The sequence below is a fragment of the Leptidea sinapis genome, chromosome 35 (genome assembly GCF_905404315.1).
Source record: "Leptidea sinapis chromosome 35, ilLepSina1.1, whole genome shotgun sequence".
Lineage (NCBI taxonomy): Eukaryota > Metazoa > Arthropoda > Insecta > Lepidoptera > Pieridae > Leptidea > Leptidea sinapis.
This window is the reverse complement of record NC_066299.1, coordinates 4,266,740-4,286,096: the sequence shown is the minus strand read 5'-3', so window position 1 is coordinate 4,286,096 and position 19,357 is coordinate 4,266,740. Positions and strand designations below refer to the sequence as shown.

Genomic DNA, 19,357 nt, shown 5'->3' with positions numbered 1-19,357 from the left:
AATGACAGGAGACCACCTGATTTGACTGTCTTAGAAGTAAATATAGAAGCAAACTCTGTTTTAATTATTTTAAATAACATATCATACATTTCATTTGGATTAATATTATATTTGAATAAATCCAAATTTGAAAGTTTAACTGACACATTGCCTCTATATTTCTCCATTCGCCTATTATTCACAGGAACAAACGTTAACTTTTTAATTTTAGTACATTTATTGACCTCAATATTAAAAGAGGCTAACTGACCAAAGTGGTCTGAACTCAGTTTGTTAATTATTGCCTGAGAAATGGGTTTATAATTGGTAAATATGTTATCAATACAGCTTTTGGAGGTGCCAGTTACTCTAGTAGGCTCTAAGAAAATATTGGTTAAATCATATGATTTGAATAAAGATCTGAATCTAATACTGGTTGAGGATTTTTCTAATAAATTAATATTAAAATCACCACATATCATGATATACTTCTTAGACTCAGATAATTTTAATAAAACCTCCTCCAATACACTTTCAAATAATTCATTTACTGCATCTGGGAGTCTGTATATACTAACAACAATGGCGCGCTCGCGCGCGCGCGCGCGCTCTACAATGGTAGAAGTCCCGGGTTAGAATCCCGGTAGGTGCAAAAATTTATAATGATGAATATGGATGGTTTTTTCCGAGTCAAGGATGTTTCTATATATTTTTAAGTAAGTATGTCGTATTACATATATCGTTGTCTTGCAACCCATTGTACAGGCTGTGCCTAATGTGGGGCAAGGTAAGTTGTGTAAGTGTGTCAATATTATTATTATTATGCATCAGACCATAGTGAGTGCACAGCTAAGAAGTCACTAACTCTCCTGAAATTCCTCTAGGGTTAAAAGATGTGGTGATGACTTGCGAGGCGGTCAGTACCCTCGCTTGTCATCCTATCTCATAATTAAATATATCAATAAAATACGCGTATTTAACAAAATACTCACCAGTATTGAAAGAATGTGACTAGTAAATTTGTGGGTTGCTCATTGTCTATAAGAGCCTGGATCTGCGCTAAGTTTGGGGGATTCTGCAAAAAAAAATGTGATTAATAAAGAAAATTACAAAATCTCTGAACAAACATGAAAAACGAGTTGCCTATTGGTTATCAATGATTTTCAATCAACCCTAGAGGGATTACAACGAACATTGTTGACCTTTTTGGCTCAAACGCGTTTCTTTGATCCAGCTGTTGTATGGGACCTGAAAACGACTACATTGACAGTTGAACTTTTGTTGTGTAGGAAAATTTCCTCAGTTCCACACGGCCAGCTAATTAGAATCATGTTAAGCAGATACATTAAGTGAATATAGTTTAAACTAATTATTCACACTTCATTAATTGATTACTCTGAACATTTTAGTCTTGTATCTATGCCGTATCTATGAGAGTTTGGAGAACAAAAGGAGTAATTTTGGAACAGAAGCAGGAGAGTTTAGAAGCAGTAGAAGTAACTGTTTCTGCAGCGCGTGACCGGGAAATTTCATCTAAGGTGTCTCTGTGATGCACGCAGAGGCCTGTGTCGGAGTTGTATTATATTATTCTACACTTGTGTGAAGTATTATTGCTTGGTGAAAATGACCATTTGCAGCATTGTGCAGATGATGCCAATTAACATATACGAAAATTTATATTTGTACAGTTCATATTTTATTACTGTTTATTAAACATTTGATATTATTTAAACACGAATTATATATTGGATGCAGCACCTTACAAACTAATTTGTTATGTATATTACAGTAATCGGTAATTAATTCTCTGTTTAATTGAACATACGGTAGATTCAGTAATTTAAAAGAAATATTTATAGTGGCGATTAAAAAGGGCTTAGTTTAAGCCTGATTGAATAAGTTTATTTGACTTTGCTTGACTATGCTTGAAGAAAAGATATCCTCAAAGTAAGCATTAGATGTAGAAGGGTTGAATTAGAGGTTGAGGATGGACATATACAGGATGTCCCAAAGTTATGGGACATGAAGGGAAAGTACCTTAAATATCGAAGATAGGCTATTTTACTGAAAGAAGACTTTATGTTATTTTTTGAGCATTTAATTTACAAAAAAAAAATACCCACTTAATTGACTACTTTCTTTTAAAATAATATGTTACTTAAGAAGAGTTATTAGTTTTTGGCCATTCTTTCGATTGGCATCATAAAAGTAGGGATTTTTTTTTTTACATTTCAGTCGGTTCGATTCACAGACGAGGCAAGTATTTTTTAGAAAATCTTTGAATGCAGAAGTACGAACTTTAAAAATAACGTAAAGTCTTCTTTCAGTAAAATAGCCTATCTTCGATATTTAAGGTACTTTCCCTTCATGTCCCATAACTTTGGTACACCTGTATATTCACCCACTCAATGTCTTGTGACAGCTTCTATTATTTTGTGGACATCAAAAATAAGGGAGTTACCTGGTGAGGGGGCAATGTGGCTGGAGGCGAGGGAGGCGCCGAGGTGGCTGTAGACGACGAGTGAGCCAGAGTCGTCATGAAGTTCCGGTTCAGGTGGGCTACCTCGTACAACGCTAACAGCATTCCCTCTTCACCAGTGCTGAAGTCAAGCGTACGTACATTGGATAACAATATATCAATAGACAAAGACAATGGTTGTATTTAACATTAATATCCACACGACCGAGCCTTGCTCGGATATGGATACAAACCGGGGTCTTCTGCTTTCCAGATCACCTAATGTCCGAGCATTGATCATCTGAGCTATTATAGACTTGTGTATGTTATTGTAGCTGTTTCTCATTAAAATACGGATAAAACTACATTTTTTTAAACTGAAATCTAGCTAGATCTATTTATTGTCCCCGAAATTCACTGTATTCTAAATTTTATGAAAATCATTGGAGCCCTTTCCGAGATTTAGATTATATATATACGTGGGTAACACTGAAAATGTTTAGAACTGGCCAGTTAGAAACATTGCTTATGAAACCTTTTTTGAATTTCAATTTTAGAACTCTTTGGTAACCTAATGTAGTATATAGCATTCATTTGTCATTTGTTTTTGTGAATTGGTTGCAAATCTAAAACTCTTGTTACACGTGAAAATGAACCTAACGCGAGAAAATTTTCGGTCAATGATTTATTATGACTTTCGTTGTGGGCAACAAATCAATGATATGTTGCGATTAGCATTTCTTAATGAAGCCCCATCTCGTGCCACTATTAACAATTGGTTTAACGAGTTTAAGCGTGGACGTAGCAATCTCAATGATGATCCGCGTGAGGGACGTCCTTTAACAGCAACTACTGAAGATAACATCAGTGCAGTGCGACGCATGATAGAGGAAGATAAGAGCGTGACCTATCAGCAGATACGGGCAAGCCTAGGCATTAGTCAAGTTCAAAAAATATTACACGAACATTTAGGCGTCAGGAAGCTTTATATCAAATGGATTCCCCATACTTTAACCGACGACCAGAAACACCTTCGCATGGACTGGTGTCGCCAAATGTTAGATAAGTTCAACGGTGGTTACTCATATGCTGTATTTGGCATCGTCACAGGTGATGAAAGCCCGATATATTGCTACGAACCCGAAGCCAAAAGACAATCAGCTCAGTGGGTGTTTCCTTTCGAGGATCGGCCAACTAAGGTTAAGAAAGGAAGAAGTCAAGGAAAAAAGATGATTGCCTCATTCATGGTCGGAAAGGTCATTTCGCGACAGTTGTGCTAGAAGATGGAAGGACAGTTACTGCAGACTGGTATGTCAATCGATGTTTGCTTGTTGTCTTGGAAAGAATTTGACAGCAGCGCCCTCAAAGCAGGATCCTCCTTCACTACGACAATGCTTCAGCGCACTCCGCAAAACGGACTGTTAAATATTTGACTATGGCAGGTGCCGAGATAATGAGTCATCCGCCATACAGTCCGGACCTGGCGCCCTGCGACTTTCATTTATTCCCAAGAACTAAAGATAAAATTCGAGGTATTCGCTTTACGAGCCCTGAAGATGCGGTGAAAGCGTACAAAAATGCCATAGAAACCCCTAAGGAAAAATGGGCCCACTGCTTTTCTCAGTGGTTCCATCGAATGCGACGGTGTGTAGTGAGGAACGGAGATTACTTCGAAAAACAATAAAGTATTGGCGACTTTCTACATTAAGCCGTTTTTCATTTTGTAAACATTTTCAGTGTTACCTAGGTATATATAAGATTATTTTGAAAAATTAAAATTATTCATTATTTATTATTATATATATATTCCGTGGAGTTTCGTTGTGTTTTATAATTGAAGTAGGTAAATGGACGATATAATCAAAGGAAATACTAATATAAGAATAATAACTGGTTCTACACATTATCAGGCCTGTATCACTCCCCGTGTAGTATCGAAATCGTTAGTACGCGAGGCGGCCCCGCCAGTGTGGCTATCCAGTAGGGCTAGGAACTTATTAGGGAGCAGTGACGAACGCGCGAGTTTTGTTCGTCACCTATTTCACCGATCCGACCGATATTTTTAAAATGGAGAAACATAAAAAAACAAAGCATATTAAAGTTCATTGCATCATTGTAATTTATTTTTTTAAGGTTCCTCAAGACGCTGAAACAATCAAATTTAAAGTGATCATTATTATTATGAAATTACCATTCATGATAGCCACCTATTTATTACCTAAACCAAGTAGGTTCAATGGATGTGTCTCGTTTTTCGTAATTTGACCAAGAGCCGACCGCAAAAGTTGTTTGTTATTGTAAATATAATAAATTCAGAAAAATAAAATGCTAGGTACATAACCTACGTATTTTGACAGACCCTACTTTTTTAAGGAAAAATAAACATGTTTACTATGTCGTGATCTTCTAAGGCATACATTACTATCTGCAACTAATGTAAGTATGACAACGAAATAATATTAATTTAAAATTACGATTACATTTACATAACCATTTATATTATACGAAAAACTGAGCAATTGTTTAAGATTACCTTAAAGACAACAACCCTAATGCCGTAAGAAGAGGCAAGAGTCGATAGAAAGAGAGGCAACTTCTAGGTGAATAAAAATGTAGGTTAACAGCACTGCGACCTGAATTGCACCTTATAGCATGGCTGTAATAGTCCCTATTCCTTTGATTGATTTTGCTTAGTGAGCCTTCTGTACACATATACTTTGAACTCCTGCAAGCACACAGCAGGTCCGAGGTTCGAGTCTCCTTAAGAGACGCCCCGCGACTGTTGTTGCGTCGTCTTTACGGCCTCCACGGCCCACGTCCTATGTCGCTGTAAAAGCCTTCAGGGCCAACAGCATAGAGGAGGGTTTTTAGTCGGTATGGGATGAGAGTCCGACATATAACGTAAATGTATAACGTAAATACGTAAAGGTATTTTCCTCCTCTCGAAAAAAAAAATACTTTGATTTTTATTATTTAAGATATTACGGGCAAGGTTGCGTGTGATATTTCTGTTCGTAGTTCTTCATGGGTGCCACCCCATTAGGTGGCATTACAATTTAAAAAAAGCCATTAAAGTTGTATGAAGGTCATTTAATTAAATTGTATAAGCGACCATTATGACATTGTGAATATTGAGCGTCTATCAGATTAACAGATAAGTATTATAAATTTCACACTTTATCTAAAATATAAAATTCTCGTGTCATGGTGTTAAACTTTGAACTCCTCCGAAACGGCTGGACCGATTCTCATGAAATTTTGATTGCATATTGGGTAGATCTGAGAATCGGACTACATCTATTTTTCCTCCCTCTAAATGTTAAGGGTGGTCCACACGAAATTTATTTTTTATTTTTTTTTGACATTTTTTTTTAAATTTGCTTAATTATGAGTCAGCATAATAATAATAAAAAATACATACAACTTCAAATTTTCACCCATCTACGATCAACAGTTAATATCGGCAATACAACGTTTGCTGGGTCAGCTAGTTTCTCATATAAAGGTCTGTCTTTCACTAGAAACTTGTGTTTCTGACAAAGTTAAATAAGGTTAACTTTTATTGGCACAAAACAAATTTGTGTTTCGTCATTTGGCGCATTTGTTTCGTATTTTCTGAGGTAAGTTCATTATAAATATAATAATTTTTTTTTCAATATAATTTGAATTACTGATGATCTTAATGCAATTTGACATTTATACTTTAGCACCATTGTAGAGATAGTAATTATTGAACGCTCATATGAAAATAGAATTACTTTACTAATGCACCTATATTATTATTTTTTTTTTACACTCATTCATAAAGTATATATTTTAGGAAGAATTACCTACAGTTAGTCTGTCAAGAACAATATATTTTTATATGTATAAGTATAAATACTGTATTAAATACGTTGCTGTCATGCACCCATAGTACAGGCTCTGCATAGTTTGAGGCAAGATAAATATGTGTAAAAATATATCAATATTATATTATTACTAGCTGACCCAACAAACGTTGTATTGCTGATATAAAAATCGCGATACAAAAGTTGTATGTATTTTTTAATGCTGACTCATAATCAAACAAATTTTAAGAAATAATGTCAAAAAAATTTAAAAAAAATTTCGTGTGTTCGACCACCCTTAACATTTAGGGGGATGAAAAATTTGTCCGATTCTCAGACCTACCCAATATGCACTCAAAATTTCATGAGAATCGGTCAAGCCGTTTCGGAAGAGTTCAATGTTTAACACCATGACACGAGAATTTTATATATTACATTATATTATTATTAGTTAGTAGTAGTTAGTGTATATCATAGACTTAGAATATACTAGCGTATATACGACCTGTACGACGTATATACGCCCGACAATGTGTTTTATTTTATAATAAACTCCCGAATGATATTAGAAATATTACCAATTAAAATATTTAAATGTATCGTAAAAAATAAATTAACATCTAAGGCGATAATGTGAAAGATTATTTGAATGATAAAGATAGTTGGGATTTGTTTCTAAATTTATGGTTAATGAATATTGTTACACACATTTGAATGATCCATATTACGTGACACGTTGTTTGTCCGCGATGGACTCCAAAACTAATGAACGGATTTTAATGGGGATTATATCATGGAGTGCAGTGTTGTCCAACTTGAGAGATAGGATAGTTTTTATTTCGATTTGGGATCCATAATTACTTTTATTTCCAACTAGTTGACCCGACAGACGCTGTTCTGTATATAATCAGAGGAAAAACAAAATAGTTGTTTCTACTTAATTCCGAACACTTTCATATTGAAAAATGAATGCCTTTTGACTACAAAAGGTCTAATGGTGGCGCGGAAAAGTGTGGTCTTTGTCTAAACATTATTTTGATTATAAAATGCACTGAGTTTTTGAATATTTATAACAATTGTGAAACACTTTTTCTCTGCACATTTCTCACAGTCACACACTACATAAAATTTTCAGCAATCATTTTACTAAAGAATCTTCAACAGTACTTCACCATTGTTATTTGTATACTAGCTGACCCGGCAAACGTTGTTTTGCCATATAAAGTATAATTCACGCGATAGTTTTATAAGTAATAAAATATTGCCTATATTATAGCCCGTACATCATTTTGTTCTATTGTCAATAGTTTTTGCAGCGCACGCAAAAATAGGTTTTCGATTTTACACCTTGTGTTACAAAATAGCAATTTTATTACGGATCCCTAATTTTGAAAAAAATAAAACATAGCCTATAGCCTTCCTCGATAAATGGACTACCCAACACTGAAAGAATCATTCAAATCGGACCAGTAGTACCAGAGATTAGCGCGTTCAAACAAACAAACAAACACTGCAGCTTTATAATATTATATTTGTATATTATTTTTATTCATATATCTTACCAATTTCTCTGGCCACGGTAGACTGGTTGTGCATCATCACTGGTGAGAAATATTCCCCCTACCATGCTTGTCAGAGAACTAAGCCAGCTACCTGAGTTTGTCTGCATGCCACCAAATGTGGATATGACATAGTCATTCAAAGCTGCTGTAATTACTTGGCCATATCTGAAAAATATATAATTTTTTAGTGATAATTAGGGACGAGACCAGCACTACGTTCAGGATTTTTGAAAAATTCTGGGTGGCACAACAGTTGAGACAAGATGAATGAAGTCTCCTTTGCCCAGTTATTTCACTAGCTACGGCACCCTTCAGACTGAAACACAGTAATGCTTACACATTACTGCTTCACGGCAGAGAAAAGCGGCGTTGTGTTACCCATAATCTAGCCGGCATCCTGTGCAAAGGAGCACTTTAATAACAAAATCATAACATTCATAACATAACAGAGTATTATCTGCTGGCGTTAGTTGTTTTTAAACTTATTAGTAACCAATTCCAAATTAACTCAAATAAAACTAAAGGAAGAAACTATGGAATACATAGAAAACTACACATATCTTGGACACATTATTTCAACCAATGATTAAAGTTCACAAGAAATTAGCATGAGGATTGTAATAGGACGGAAAAAGAACTGGTAATTAAAGATGATTATGAAATTGAAATGGCGACGGTGAAAAGCATATCAGAAAAGATGAGATTGAATAAGAAACATTGTTCTTCGTGCAAAAACAAAACTCATCGACATACTGGAAAGAATAGACCAACAGAAATGGAAGTGGGCAGGGTGTTTGATGCAAGACTCAAAAAGAAATTGGAGCCAGGCAGTGACAGAATGGTATCCAAAGAATGGGAAGCGAAACCAAGTTAGTAGGAAGTAGAATGGAAGGACACACTTTGTGTGTTCTTAAACTTATTTTTTAATACAGTTGCTCAAAATGTGGCGTATTGCAGGGACGTATAGCGTTCGGGATGTGGGCTATTACACACTTGAGCTTTTTCTTTACCTTTTCCGAACTCGTGCGTTCTCTTTCCCAACTGTCAAAATAATGTCTATTAAAAAGATAACACCAACCACGAAGTTTTTACAAAAAAAAAATCATAGAAGTTTTTATGATTCATGCAAATATTTCTAAAAAGAAACTACTAATTTGTTTCAATGAAGTTAGATTTGCTTTCATTCCATTTCATCTCATTAAAAAAAATCTACTGAAGACTTGGCTATAGGCATAGTTCCCTTTGCCTACCCAGAATGGGTGAAGAAAACAAAAAAAAAGAAATCTCTGCTTATATTGTTTTACTTTTGGCGCCATTTTCCATGAATAGTTAGTTGAGTTTATTGTGTTTTTATTATTCTATTAAATTGCTTCATTTTTTCGCAACTGTATTAAAAATAGTTGTTCAGTACACGTGCGGAACCGTCTTTGCAACTTGTTCCGACTGTCAACCCTCACCTTCGGCTGCGCCTCTTTCCGCACTCGTATTGAAATATACTATATTCACATTTTGATATAAAATAAAATAAATAAATAATAAAACTTTTATTTGGAACAATTTAACAAAGATAATACAAACAAGTAAAAACGATGATAGCTGCAAAAGTATAAACTGCAGCGCAGCTAACAACGCCCTTCTCCGAATACAATAAGGAATGATGTTCCATGCACAAAGATCTAAATAGTAAACAGAGTACGGTAATTAATAAAATACATTAAAAAATAGTACAGGACATGTGATTTGAAATATATACATCATTATTATTACATTATGTGTTTAGTTTTGGGTGAAGTGTGTGGGTGAGTGTTACAGATACGTAGAGAGTAAGTGAAGTTTGTTACATTTGTGCTGTGTGTGGTTTTCTTAGGTGTGTGAGGGAGTGATGAATATTTTACACATCCACAAGTTTCTCTGTATCTTCATAATCCAATGTTTTTAACCAGGAGTCAAGTTTCGCTTTACATTTCCTCTTGGTCAGATATGTATCAAATTTAGTGTTTAGTTTTACATGTATCATGTGATTGTCAAAAAACTAGGCTTGATAGATGTTCGTTGATATTATATTTTTAAAAATTATATACTTACCCATTGAGAGCCAACTCATCATCAAGTATTGACAATTTAACAACATAAGGATTGGCTGAATCTTGCTTCTTGTAATTTACGAGAATCATTATTAGTATTACTACATCATAACCTGAAATCCAAAACATAAAATCAACACTATGCCGATTTGAAGGCAATAATTCAAATTCAAGAAAATCTTAAGTCCGGCTGAAGTATAAAAGTTACAATAGCATTCAAATGTGTGTAACAATATTCATTAACAAAATTTAGAAATATTAATTCTAAATAAGATATTTAGAATTAATATTTCTTTTTATTATCATTATCATCAATCATATTTATTATCATTCAAATAATCTTTCACATTATAATAAGCCTTAGATGTTAATTTATTTTTTACGATACATTTAAATTTTTTAATAGGTAATATTTTAATATCATTTGGGAGTTTAATATAAAAATATCTGGACGACCGAGCCTTGCTCGGATTTTTAAGAATGTACAAAACTTGAAAAAAAAATACTATAGGACATCTGGATTCGAACCAGGGTCTTCTGCTTTCCAGATCACCCAATGTCCCTTCTGAGCTATTATAGTCTTGTGTATATAATATATATATAAAACACGGATAAATTACATTTTTTAATATTGAAACCTAGCTAGGTCGAATTCTCGCCCCCGAAACTACCTGTATACTAAATTTTATTAAAATCGTTGGAGCCGTTTCCGAGATTCAGAATATATATATACAAGAATTGCTCGTTTAAAGATATAAGATAAGATATAACACAACACACTTTAAATGGAATGGAATATATTGAAATATATAAATATGACTGATACTGAATTTGGTTGGCATCATTTATTATATTATTTTTTGTTTATAATACTATATACTTACCTACCTAAACTATTGTTTATTTTGAAAAACATTAATTGTCTTATTAAGAAACACAATGTTAAGTCACACCAAGTGTAAAATTACTTCTCAATGTCATGTAATTCTGTAGTGAAAAAGGTATGATAAAGACAGAAAGTTTTAAATTTGGAATAACGTACTTCATGTTTATTAATAACACAGAATAGTACATTACGATACATGTGCGCAAAGTAGGTCGTTCCCGCACGAGCGAAGTGAGTGCAGGATGACCTACTTTGCGCACTTGTATCATATCCAATTTTTACTATTAAGTTGTTCAAAGTTCGACCACTATAATTATTTTCAAACATTTCCGCACGCTCGCCACATTCCCGCACGCTCAGCCACATTCCCGCACGCTCTTGTCAACGTGTGGGAAAGTGGTATTTTGCGAACGCAAGTGCGTGCGCAAAATCGAACTTTGCGCACGAACTTTTGGAAAAATATAACACTAAAATTGAATAAAACCGTACCGTGTTGCTGCCTTTCTCCGGATGTGCAAAGCAATTGTATTAGAGCTTCAAACAGTGAATTTATCATAAAATATTCAACAAGAGGGTTCTCATCAATATTCTCAACACCAGTCGCAATAATCAACAATAATTTGATGACCATAGACTTTAGACTATCTGGTACATCACCTGCAAAGGTAAAATTATATAATGTAGAAAGTGAAAAGAGAAGAGTGGGGATATCTATAAAAGGTGAAGTCTCTCTGTGTCTGAATGATAGACTGAATGATAGATAAGGAGGACAAATAATGTAATGACCACAATATCACCGCCACCTGCCCACATTATCTTGTAATACTAGATGAATTACAGGAGTGTACACCTTTTAGAGAGATGTATGAGCTTTTTTTGAAGATACCCATGTTGTATTGTCCTGGAAAGACTACACAACAAAGCTCATTCCATAGATTGGTTGTGCATGGAACACAGTTCCTTGAAAACCACACTGTGGAGGAAAGCCACATATCCAAATGATGTGGATGATATTCTAATTTGTGGTGTGTCATGTGAAGGTGGAATTCAGAGGCAGAAATCTGGTCAATAAGGTCTTCAGAAAACTCCCAATGATAGATGAGGTAGCAGACACATAATTCATAGTTCATTCTAAGAAGCTTAGCAAAACCCATGAGCCTATTTATTTTAGTTTTGTAACATTTTTTTCTATTTACAGTTAATTATTTATTTTAGTTTTGTAACATTTTTTTCTATTTACAGTTAATTATTAATGTTAGCTTGTTTGTGAATTTTAAAAGTTGTTAAAAAAATCCCTTTTGGCCTTATTTTCTAGAATATATTATTAGAGTGAGAAAAGTGCATACATACTTCTTGTACTTTTTGTTATTATTTGTTTTATATATTTTTTTATAGAGCAATGATTTTTTGTTAACAATTTGTCTGTGTGTTACACTTTACACCTGAATATCTCCAGACAAAGCACAAGTTGGCAAAATTATCAAAAAGGCCAAAAGACACACATGCCTCCAACAAGGAAAACAAACAGCAACTAGATATGAAACCCTCAAGATAATGGTAGGTATTCCAGTAATCAATATCATGACAGCAGAAGACCCTAAATCAAATAATAATTGAGACCAAAATATTTTGTTATAAGTTGTTGACATGAACCTGGAAAATCCCATTGAAGCATATTATAAAGGCCTTTTCTCACTTATTGTCAAATGTTTCAAAGAATCTAGTCTTTAAATGTCATATTCCAGTAGTCAACTAGAATGCCTGGATTGAATTGGACCAAGACCTTGCAAGTTCCCCGGGTTTCCCCATAAAAAGAATAGGGAATTCCCAGTCTTCCCAGGCTTCTTTGCTCAGGATGCCAGCTAGATTATGGGTACCTCAACAGCGCCTATTTCTGCTGTGAAGCAATAGTGTTTAAGTATTACTATGCTTCGGTATGTAGGAGGCCATAGCTAGTGAAATTACTGGGCAAATGAGACTTTACATCTTCTGTCTCAAGGTGACAAGCGCAATTGTAGTGCCAGTCAGAATTTTTAGGTTATTCAAGAATCCTGAGCAGCATTGCATTATTATGGGCAGGTTGTATCAATTACCATCAGCTGAATGTCCTGCTTGTCTTGTCCCTTACTGTCATAAAAAAATAAGTCTAATCATTCACTAAATAGAGAAGAACTGCTTGTGACACATGACAGAACTGTATTGAAAGAAGTGGTGTTCATCTAGATAGGAAACTCACTTGGCATAATATTAAATGGAACATATAACTAAAAAGTTTAGATATAAGTACTGGGTAGAACATAATCAATCCTGATTATTATTAGAAATCTTATTGTATATATATATTATATATCATAAAACTGATTTGGAGATATGGCATATTACCTGGGGATCAGCAATTCACTCAAATATAAAGATCAAAGACAACTTACCACTGTATACTGTGTGAAAAAGAAATGTTTTTGTGTATCTGAAATTAAACCTTAAAATCTGATTTCAGTGATCAGGCTGAATACAGATATTTAAAAAGGTGTATTACCTGAAAGTATATTATAACAATGTTCCATTAACTTGGTCATAATAGCATTTGGATTTTCAGTACCAAGTAGAATTACTTTCATATTTAGATTAACATCTTGTCCGAGTCGTTGATACATTGTTGTAAGCACTCCACTAAAGGTCTGAAGAGCATACACCAACCTGAAAGGAAAAATAATAATTTAGTATGAATTCACTAAGAGTTTTCAAGAAAATCATGCATAATACAAATCAAATGTTACTCATACCTTATCTGGTGATCCTGTCCTAACATTTCAATACATTGGTTTACAAGTAAATTGATATTGTCCTTCATGTTTAGCAGTTGTTCCGATGTAAGCTTATTCATTTCAGATTCCAACTGAGATATCTTTGGTTTTAAGAGAAAAAACTCATCCCAGAATGTTGGATTTTCACTGGTCAAATCTTCTCCTCTGAAGAAAGATTCGTATATTTGCACAATTTTTTCTTTCAGATGTCTTTTAGACCCTGAACCACTTCTTTTACGCATCGACATAATAAACTTTTATAGAACTAAAAATTAATATAGGTATTTACTATTTTCTTGTTTACCAATTTTTATTTACAGAATTCGGTGTTTTTTTTGTATTTTATGACATGGTAGCCAAAGAGATTTTTTTTTTGTTTTGGTTCTGTTCGTCCATCTGGACAGGCAAAGGAGTCAAAAGCCCATACAGCCGTAACCAAAGAGAATTTAACCACTACTTTCATGGTAGTGGAATTCGGTAAAACAAAGAGTATGTAAAGTAAATGACACAACGCCCAGCAATTATTTACAACTTAGTATCATATCCCCCTTGAAAAGGGCGGGAAACTTAAGATCGGTCGCACGTAATTTTAATAATTTTTCATTTTATTTTTAAATTTCATGTAAATATTTAGATATTTTGATCAGATAAGTTGTAATTTGTATATATTTTAGTAGTTAGTTTTTATTAAAGTGTTAATTTGTGTAAATTTCATCCTATTGGTAAGTCTTCTTTTCTTCACTTTTCTATGATATGATGGACCCCCCGGATGATCCTGGGGGGACAGCCCCTGATATAGGTCATGTAGTGACAATTTCTAATAATGACGAAGGTAGCACTATGGATACAGATGGTTCTGTGTCTCAGACATCTAGTGGCCGTAAAAGAGTGTCAGCTCGACCCAGAATATGCAGACACTGTAATAAAAGACGACGAAAACACCGTGGTGATAAGAAAGATATTAAGGAAAGTGATTGCAAATGTGTAGACATTAGTGACAAACAAATTCGTCGATTCCTGCAATAATTCTTCTATAGTAGTAGAGACAATACAAAAAAATAACACACACACTCCACAACAGCCACAGCCCCCTGTTGCAAGGCTGTTATATAACTCATTAGATGCTGCTCCTTTTGTTGTACACATTCAGAAACAGTATTCATCTCCCGATGATAATGTTACTTTACATCCAGTTACATTTGGTCGTTTTCTCAAAAGAAATTCTATTAAAAATATTGTGAATGGAAGTTTAAAAAGGATAGGTCGGAATAGGTTATCTATTTCTTTTTCTAAGTACCAAGATGCAAATGACTTTGTTGAAAACAAAAATTTAGAAAATGAAAAATATAAGGCTTTTATTCCATCATTTTCTGTGAGTAGAATAGGAATAGTCAGAGGAGTACCAGCTGAGTGGTCTGAAGAGGAAATAAAAGATAATGTTTCTGTTCCTATTGGCTGTGGTCCAATCATAAAAATTAGGAGAATAAAAAGAAAGATGATGATTGATGGACAAAACCATCTTAAATGTACTGAGTCTGTGGTATTTACTTTTGATGGACAGTTTTTGCCTAAACGAGTATATATGTGCTACACTTCTCTTACTGTAGACTTGTATATATGTCCTACTATTCAATGCTACAATTGTTGTCGGTTTGGTCATGTGAAATCTCAATGCAGATCTAAACCAAGATGTTTTAGATGTGGTCAAGGACATAGTGGTGATAACTGCTCTGTTCAAGATGATTTTATATCTTGTTGTTTATGTAAAGGTTCAAATATTGCAACTGATAAAAAATGTTTAGAATATGAAAGACAAAGAGCTATAAAGGAATCAATGGCTAAAAACTGTATTTCCTATTCAGAAGCTTCAAAGACACATCCATCTGTCTCTCGAATTTCATATGCAGATAAATTACTCTCATCACCTAACATCACTCCTAATACTTTTCCAACCCAGCATCAACATTCAACACCTAAAGCTATAAACAATACTTCATATAAAAAAACTGTTTTTGTTAAACCAAAGCCTCCACCTACACTTAGCAAAGGATATGACAAATCTGCTCACCAAGAAATTTTAAGGGATTTTAATATTCCCCAACCCTCTAATGGATGTGCATTAATTAACAAAGAAAATGAAAATCCTTTGGAATCCTCAGTAATTGATTTAATTATTTCTCTTATAAAATCTCTTAGTCAATCGAATGAATTTTCACCGTCCAACGCTGCCTTATTAGTTTCTGCAATTACTCAAATTTATAAACCAAATAATGGACAAAGTTCTTCAATGGAATTGTCAAAGCATCACTCCTAAAAAAAGTGATCTTATTTATTTATTAAATAAATATAAACCTTATATCTGTGCTCTTCAAGAGACATGGTTGAAACCAGGATCTTTATTTAAGATTCGTGGTTGTTCATGTCTCAGAGAAGATCGTGTGGATGGGCATGGCGGAGTAGCCATGCTTGTGAAACACCCTCTTTCCTTTTCTCTCTTCTCTATTCCTTCTCACAGTAATGATTTTTCTATTATTGCTGCTTTAGTTGAAAATATCTGTTATGTATCTATTTATATACCTCATCCTTCTTTTGCAATCTTAAATGAAATTAAAGATATTATTTCCATTCTTCCGAAGCCTTTTATGATCCTTGGTGATTTTAACTGTCGCCATGAATCCTGGGGTTACTTATCTTCTAATAGTTATGGTAACACATTAATAGATATATTTGATTCAGTGAATTTGTGTATATTAAATGATGGTCGTCCTACACGACGTTCTCATCCTGACGAGGGCCCAAGTGATCCAGATTTAACAGTCACTACACCTAATCTTGCGTCCTCTTTGTCCTGGGATCCATTACGATCTACTTTTGGTAGTGATCACTTCCCACTATTATTATCATTTCCAACCTGCAATAATAACAATAAAGTATTACATAAAACTTATTCTCCTCATTTAAAATATAAGCTTAATGATGTTGATTGGGATTTATATAAAGATCTAATAAAAAACAAAATTATTACACTTCCAAAAATTAATTCAGGTACAGAATCTCAGTGTGCAGATTCTTTAGCAAGAATCTTTATTGAGGTTGCCAATGAGATATTTCCAAGTAAAAATAGCTCTTTGGGTTTTATTCCTTCTCCTCCTTGGTGGGATAACGAATGTACTGTGGCAGTAAAGAGAAGAAAATATGCTGAAATTACATACTGTCAATGTTCCACTGATGAGAATTTTGAAATTCTTACAAAGAGTATGTCAGAAACTTCAAAATTTCTAAAGAAAAAGAAATTTGATGGCTGGAAAAATTTCTGCTATTCAATATCACCTGATGTCAAACCATCTCTTGTATGGCAAAATATAAGAAGGTTTAGATCTGCATACAAAGATTCATCCCCAAAATCAATCCCTTTTCATTTAGTTAATAGCTTTTTAGATAAATTGGCTCCACCTTTCGTTCCTGAAGACTTAATAATTGGTTACCCTGTAATAAATATAAATAATGATAACTGTTTTGGTTTAAACAGTATATTTTCTCTCACTGAACTAAAAGGTGTATTGTCTCATGTTAAGGATTCTGCTCCTGGACTGGACGGTATTCCGTATTCCTTTATCTCTCATTTAGATGATGATGCTTTATTTTATTATTTATCTCTTATAAATTCCATAGTGACATCTGGTAACATCCCCTCCACGTGGAAATGTCAAGAAATAATTCCCGTACTGAAACCTAATAGGTGTTCTTCAGACCATTCTGCCTATCGCCCAATCGCACTTTCTTCTGTTTTGATGAAAATTACAGAACATCTTATAAAAAATCGTTTAGAATGGTTTGTTGAGCATAACGGTCTATTATGTGAATCCCAATTCGGTTTCAGACGTGGGAAAAGTACTATTGATAGCTTAAGTATATTCATTTCTGATATTCAATTATCATTTTCAAATAATAAATCAGTAATAGCTGCGTTCTTAGATATAAATTGTGCCTATGATAATGTCGTAATAAGTATTTTAAAGAGTAAGCTTTTACAACTTAATATAACTCTGCTATTAACAAATTTTATCATAAACATGCTTTCCGAAAGATACATAATCCTGAAACTAGATGACAGGAAGTCAATTACTCGACTTGTTTCAAAGGGCCTCCCCCAGGGATCAGTACTTAGCCCAATATTGTATAATATTTATACACACGATTTAAAATCATCACTTATTAGTGTAAATGTTCTTCAGTATGCTGATGATCTATTAATTTACTGTCGTGATATTTCTATTGAAAAAGCTAGTTCTTCTATAACACAACCGCTGATAAATTTAAAAACTTGGTTGGACTTAAATGGCCTTGATCTATCACCTGAAAAAAGTACAATAGTTTTATTCACGAGATCAAGAACTCCTCCTCCTATTTCTATATTTTATGAGGGTTATCAGATTCCAGTTAAAGATAATGTTAAGTTTTTGGGAATTGTCTTAGATTCGAAACTAACTGGTATCCCACATTGTGATTACCTAAATGCTAAATGTGAGCGTACTCTTAATATTTTAAGATGTCTGTCAGGTGTTTGGTGGGGTGCGCACCCTTTTTGCATGAAATTGTTATATAATGCTCTTATAAGAAGTATATTAGATTATGGTACGTTCTTGCTGGAGCCTGGTAGTGTTAAGGCATTTAAAAAACTAGATTTCATACAGTCCAAAGCTTTACGAGTAGTTTCTGGTGCTATGCGGTCAAGTCCTATCAATGCTCTTCAAGTAGAATGTGGTGATCCTCCACTACATCTACGTCGTCAATATTTAGCAGACAAATTTATATTCCGATCTTTTCAGTTTCTTAACCACTCTCTTTATAACAAACTTCAGAAACTTTCTCATTATATAGATTCATCTGTATATTGGTCAAATAAAAAACCACCTTGTCTAATCAATAGTTTTAAGAAATTTATCAACATAAAAGCTCCTATTCATCGATCCACTAATTATCCTCTTTTCAGTACTAGCTTTGAAGCATTAATGTTGCTTCCAGAAATTAATTTTAACTCAGATTTAAATAAGCACGATATTAGTACAAATTTTTCGTTTAATCTTCTTAAAAATACTGTTTGGGTTGATTACCATCATATTTACACAGACGCGTCTAAACATTCCTCCTCGGATCCCGTTGGTGTTGGTGTCTATCACGCTCAATTTAAAATATCACAGAAAATTAAACTTCCTCCGGAAACATCGGTGTTTACTGGGGAATGTTATGGTATTTTTAAGGCTATTGAATATATTATTCTATTTAAACTTCCAAAAACAATAATTTTCTCTGATTCAAAAAGTGCCTTACAGTCTCTCAATAGGTTCCCATTTAAATCAAAAAACATTTCTTCTGTTGTCATAGAAATAAGAAATCTATTAAATAAATGCAATCACTTTGGTCTTTTTGTGTTGTTTGTATGGATCCCCAGCCATAGCGACATTCCTGGTAATATAAAAGCAGACCAACTAGCTAATGAAGCCGTGGTCGATGGCGACATTTTCCCTTATAAAGTTTTTTGCCAGGATCTAGGTGCTCTTCCTATAGTTCACCTTCAGGATTGTTGGAATAGACTTTGGACTGAAACTGGTCAATCAAAAGGCAGGAAATATTTTAACCTTCAGCCACTTATTTCATTTAAACCATGGTTTTTCCGTGCCAAATGCAATAAGTTAGTATTTTCTTCTATCATAAGAATGCGTTTGGGTCATGTTTGCACTCCTGTTCATCTTA

General features: G+C 33.8%; 1 protein-coding gene and 1 long non-coding RNA gene across 3 annotated transcripts in view; both read right to left on the bottom strand.

Moving 5' to 3' along the window:
• The window catches only part of LOC126975340 (armadillo-like helical domain-containing protein 3), a 33,902-nt gene extending 19,937 nt beyond the window's left edge, over positions 1-13,965 (bottom strand). The window contains exons 1-7 of the mRNA XM_050823186.1: positions 13,583-13,965; positions 13,336-13,496; positions 11,289-11,456; positions 9,915-10,026; positions 7,830-7,994; positions 2,441-2,579; positions 972-1,054 (exon numbers count right to left, since the gene is read on the bottom strand). Coding sequence (XP_050679143.1) covers positions 972-1,054; positions 2,441-2,579; positions 7,830-7,994; positions 9,915-10,026; positions 11,289-11,456; positions 13,336-13,496; positions 13,583-13,851 — 1,097 coding nt within the window. The 5' untranslated portion in view covers positions 13,852-13,965. The remainder of the gene's footprint in view (positions 1-971; positions 1,055-2,440; positions 2,580-7,829; positions 7,995-9,914; positions 10,027-11,288; positions 11,457-13,335; positions 13,497-13,582) is intronic.
• Positions 13,966-14,252: 287 nt separating this feature from the next.
• LOC126975370 (uncharacterized) lies at positions 14,253-18,276 on the bottom strand. Of its 2 annotated transcripts, XR_007731708.1 has the most exons (3): positions 16,629-17,661; positions 15,672-16,514; positions 14,253-14,520 (listed from the first exon to the last, which is right to left on the bottom strand). It is a non-coding gene; the product is annotated as an uncharacterized LOC126975370 (long non-coding RNA). The 2 variants fall into 2 exon arrangements; XR_007731707.1 differs by lacking the exon at positions 14,253-14,520 and having other exon boundaries at positions 15,749-16,514; positions 16,629-18,276.
• Between the last annotated feature and the right edge of the window lie 1,081 nt (positions 18,277-19,357).